The sequence below is a fragment of the Capsicum annuum genome, chromosome 10 (genome assembly GCF_002878395.1).
Source record: "Capsicum annuum cultivar UCD-10X-F1 chromosome 10, UCD10Xv1.1, whole genome shotgun sequence".
Classification (NCBI taxonomy): domain Eukaryota; kingdom Viridiplantae; phylum Streptophyta; class Magnoliopsida; order Solanales; family Solanaceae; genus Capsicum; species Capsicum annuum.
In genome coordinates, this window is record NC_061120.1 from 161,567,732 (window position 1) to 161,572,873 (window position 5,142).

The 5,142-nt window shown below is 32.6% G+C and overlaps 1 protein-coding gene across 1 annotated transcript; it reads left to right on the top strand.

Annotated features, from left to right (window-relative positions):
• Nucleotides 1-2,893: 2,893 nt before the first annotated feature.
• LOC107845964 (aldehyde oxidase GLOX) lies at nt 2,894-5,142 on the top strand. The gene has a single exon (XM_016690478.2). The coding sequence runs from the start codon at nt 3,265-3,267 to the stop codon at nt 4,882-4,884; it is 1,620 nt and encodes a 539-aa protein (XP_016545964.2). The 5' UTR covers nt 2,894-3,264; the 3' UTR covers nt 4,885-5,142.

Genomic DNA, 5,142 nt, shown 5'->3' on the forward strand with positions numbered 1-5,142 from the left:
CTTGCTGATGATTTTGAGAAATTTAATGAATATCCGAGAGGATATGACAGCTATTACTTGACTGTCAAATATTTACTGACAATGCTATCCCCAAGGACGATCACATTATATGGCTTTTCTTGGGATTTCAAGGTAAAATTAATAACTATGTTTACTCATCCATTAATTTATATTTAATATATTTTTTATGACTTCTTTTGCTTGCTTTCTATTTATATTTTTTAGGCTTGGTCATTTGAAGTCATTCTTCCCCTGGATAACTCATTTTTTTAACTTATTTTATATTTGAATAACTCACATAATCAGTGAGTTTGCTCTCTCCGTTTCATAATAGTTAGTCTTCTTTCTAAAAAAATAAAACTTTAAAAGATAAATTAATTGTTCACATAATTTATATGTAAGTTTTCATAAAGTAAGTTATATAATTTTTATTATATTTACGTAGAGGAAAAAAAGCAAGTTATGAAACTTTTACTATATAACTCACTTTTTGAGTAAGTCATAGAAAAAATGCAGAGTTGTGTGACTTCTATTACATAACTCACTTTTTAAGTGAGTTATGTAAAAAGAAATGCATAAATCTCTTTTTAATAGAGTTATGTCAAAAAAATGTATAGCTCATTTATTAAGTGAGTTATGTACATTTTTTGATACTTAACTTCATTTGCTCATTTTCATCAAAAATAATACATATAATAAACATATTATGATACCACTTTAAAAATATAATATATTTTGATATTTTTATAGTTTCATGGCATATTTTAGTTACAAACTCTTGTTAAGCATTAGCTGCAAATGGGACATAAGTATTAATTAAAAAATAGAAATGTCAAATATCAAGCCTAGGCCCTAGAAGCCTTGAAAGTTCAAAGCAAATAGCAATTGAGCAATTAAAAGTCATGAAAGCCGAAAAGGAAAGGAATCATTTTCTTCACAAGGAAGCCAATACACAATAAAAGCATTAAGGTCTATTCTCATCTTTACTCCATTAAATAACCCATGTCCTTTCTTTTTGGCCAGACACTGCATAACACAGCCACATGCTGCATTCCAGGCTCTCCTCTATTGAGTTCTAACGGTTGCATAAAGCAAACTTCCCCTTAATTCTACTACTATCTATTTAACCCCCACCCCCCCCCCACCCCCCCTCCCACCCAAATCTATTTGAACATTATAAAAGGAATTTGGAACCAAAATGAGGTATGGAAGTAAAAAAGTGATCAAAATAGGTCACCTATTTAAAAAGTTATCAAAATAGATTAAATGTAATAATTTATTACGTTTTACACTTTTTTCTTAACGATCAACTAATAAGTTGACTTTTAAAAAAACGTAAGAATTTCTTACGTTTTACACTATTTTTTGTAAAACGTAAGAAATTCTTACGTATTATTAAAAAAAATGTAAAATGTAAGAATTTCTTACGTTTTACACGATGATCGAGGAAAAAACGTGCAGTGAATTGTCAAATCTATTAAATCACTTTTCAAAAAAAAAATTATTAAACGTAATAAAATGTTACGTGTTTACCTTTTTCAAATAGTTGATGTGGTCACCCACACTTCCATATTGTCCATTTTTTCATGGTCTTATGACGATCCCCACCCTTAATTTTTTCAAACTTATACTTTTAATAATTATAATTTTTTTAATTTTATATAATTAAATTTATTTAGATTTTATACCTAATTAAAATAATTTATTTATGTAGTATAATTTTATTGGGTTATCGGTTTACCAATACAAAAATCAAAATCGAACAAGTAATATAATAATTTTTTTAATAAAATTGTACCGATAAAAATGCTATTGATTTATACATTATCATATATATTTATCGGTATGATTTTGTACACTCCTAAATTAAATTGTGATTTTTACTCCATTAATTATATAGTTAAATTATTTTAATTAGGAATAAAATCTAAATAAATTTAACTATATAAAATTTAAAAAATTATAATTATTAAAAGTACAAGTTTAAAAAAATTAAGGGTGGGGACCGTTATAATACCATGAAAAAGTGGACAATATGGAAGTGTGGGAAACCACATCAACTATTTGAAAAGGGTAACACGTAACATTTTATTACATTTAAGAAATTTTTTTCTGAAAAATGATTTAATAGATTTGACAATTCACTACACGTTTTTTCCTCGATCACCATGTAAAACGTAAGAAATTCTTACGTTTACATTTTTTTATAAAACGTAAGAATTTCTTACGTTTTACGAAAAACATCGTAAAACGTAAGAAATTCTTATATTTTTTTAAAAGTCAACTCCGTTAGTTGACCGTTAAAAAAATAAAAAACATAATAAATTATTACGTTTATCCTATTTTGATAACTTTTTAAATAAATGACTTATTTTGATAATTTTTTACGTCCGTGACTCATTTTTGTTCCAAGTTCTTATGAAAGCAACAATCAAACTTTTTTGCTTTGCACACTTTTGTGACCTCATACATATCGTCATTAGATACCAAAGAATTTTAGAGCACATCAATTTCACATATCATATTAATGGTTAATAAAGTACCTCCTTTTCTAGAGACATTAAAGTAAGATCCTGTTGAGAGGGCTTTGATCGCGTGATCTTTAATAATTTTTTACTTCATGAACTAAATTTTTAAATTGAATTAAATTTAAAATTCATTTGCTAGCAAAATTTGCTCAATTTTTTGATTTATCCAATATTGAGCTTCTATCTTATATAATTCACAATCTAGTGAAACATAAACGTGGATGGACACACCAAATATTGAGTCTCGTATCAATGATGGGTTGGGGCATCCTTAGCATCATATGCAGTCACAAAAAAAAATTGGGTACATTGATAATTTTTAAATTTGTTAATAAATCCATTTGGATACGTCACTTACAATTTATTTTTAATGAGCTACATTAGTACAACTATAAATTATTTTTGTTAAACAATTTTATTTCAAAATTCAAAATAACTTTTTCATATTTTAAAAATATCGCTAAATAAGATAAGTTAATCACTCGCCTCATATACTTTTGACATATGTTATTTTTTTGGTGCGTATATAAACTCAATAGAATCCCCATGAGTTTTTCGCAATTCGCAGCATACGATATCAATTTGTTCGTTACATAATTTTGTACTATAGTTTTTAAATCTAAACTAATCCACCTCTTCCTGCTTTTTCTTTTGTCCTTTTCTCATGCTACTCCGTATTTAGACATCGACACCAACACTTTTTTTCTCCGATTCAACTCCAAACTCACTCAGCCTAATGACGACTTCGAACTTTCTATTCCTCTTCTTTTCCCTCCTTATCCATTTCATCACCATTCCCACACGTGCCGACCTCCCCGGCACGTGGGAACTCCTTGTCGCCGATGCAGGAATCGCCTCCATGCACACCGCCGTTACCCATTTCAACACCGTCGTCCTCCTTGACCGCACCGACATCGGTCCTTCCCGGAAAAAACTCCCTCCACATCATTGCCGTAACGATCCCAATGACCCCATTTTGAAAAATGATTGTTATGCTCACTCTGTTCTTCTGGATTTGAAGACGTACACAATTAGACCACTCATGATTCTCACCGACACTTGGTGTTCCTCGGGCCAGTTTCTCCCTGATGGTACGCTTCTTCATACTGGCGGTGACCTTGATGGATTCCGTAAGTTCCGAAAATTCACTCCTTGTGAGTCTTCTAGTTCTATTTGTGATTGGGAAGAACTTCAAGATGTACAACTTTCACAAGGTAGATGGTATTCGACTAATCAAATATTACCAAACGGGGAAGTCATAATTGTTGGCGGTCGTGCTGCAAGTAGTGTCGAGTTCTTTCCACCGAGAAAAGAAGGAGCTATTGAATTCCCTTTCTTGAATCAAGCTGCAGATAGACAATACGATAACCTTTACCCTTACGTACACTTGCTACCCAATGGACATCTCTTCATTTTCGCCAACAATAAGGCTGTCATGTACGATTATACTTCAAATGAAGTACTAAAAGACTACCCAACACTCGATGGTGGCCCGAGAAATTACCCTTCTGCAGGGTCGTCAGCTATGCTAGCACTTACAGATGATAACGGTTACTCCTCTGCCACTATTATCATTTGTGGCGGTGCTCAATTCGGAGCATATTTACAAAGAAGCACTGATACTCCTGCACATGGGAGCTGCGGTAGAATAGAAGCAACAGCAGAAAATCCAGATTGGGAAATGGAAGATATGCCATTTGCGCGAATCATGGGTGATATGGTCATGCTACCAACAGGAGATATTCTTATCATAAACGGAGCTCAAGCCGGAACGCAAGGTTTCGAAATGGCATCAAATCCATGCTTAAACCCTGTTTTATACAGACCAAATGAACCATCAGGACTTCGTTTCATGACTTTGAATCCCGGTACAATACCGAGGATGTATCATTCAACTGCAAATTTACTTCCGGACTGTCGGATCATGATCGCTGGAAGCAATCCACACTTCTTTTACAAATTCGCAGCAGAATTTCCAACGGAATTACGTATCGAAGCGTTTTCCCCGGAGTATTTATCACCTGATCGAGAAAATCTCAGACCAGTTCTGGTGGGATCGCCAGAGAAACTAAAATACGGTGAGGATTTTACGGTGATCTTGACGGTGGAGCTACCGGTGGTTGGTATTATTGAGGTGAATTTAGCAAGTGCTCCATTTGCAACACATTCATTTTCACAAGGACAAAGGCTTGTGAAATTGAAAGTCACGAGTGCGATTCCCGACGTTGCCGGAAAATATAGGATCGGATGTACGGCACCGCCGGATGGGAAGGTGGCGCCGCCAGGGCATTACATGGTATTTGCTGTAAACCAAGGTGTGCCAAGTGTGGCTAGGTGGGTACAACTTGTGGCTTGAAACTATTTATTTTATTTTTTTTGAAATTTATGTTTTATCATTGTTTGATTTTTCTTATTTCTTCTTTTTAAAATTTTAGTTTTGGATACAAATATTATAGGTCTTCCCAAATATTTTAGATTCTGTAAAGTCTGAAGGAGACTGCAGAGTCCATTATTTTATCCTTTCAGATTAAGTTGGAAAGAATTGAAACAAAATGAAGTTGGAATGGCAATGTATAGATAATTTTATGCTATTTTTACATGTTATTTTTCCTTA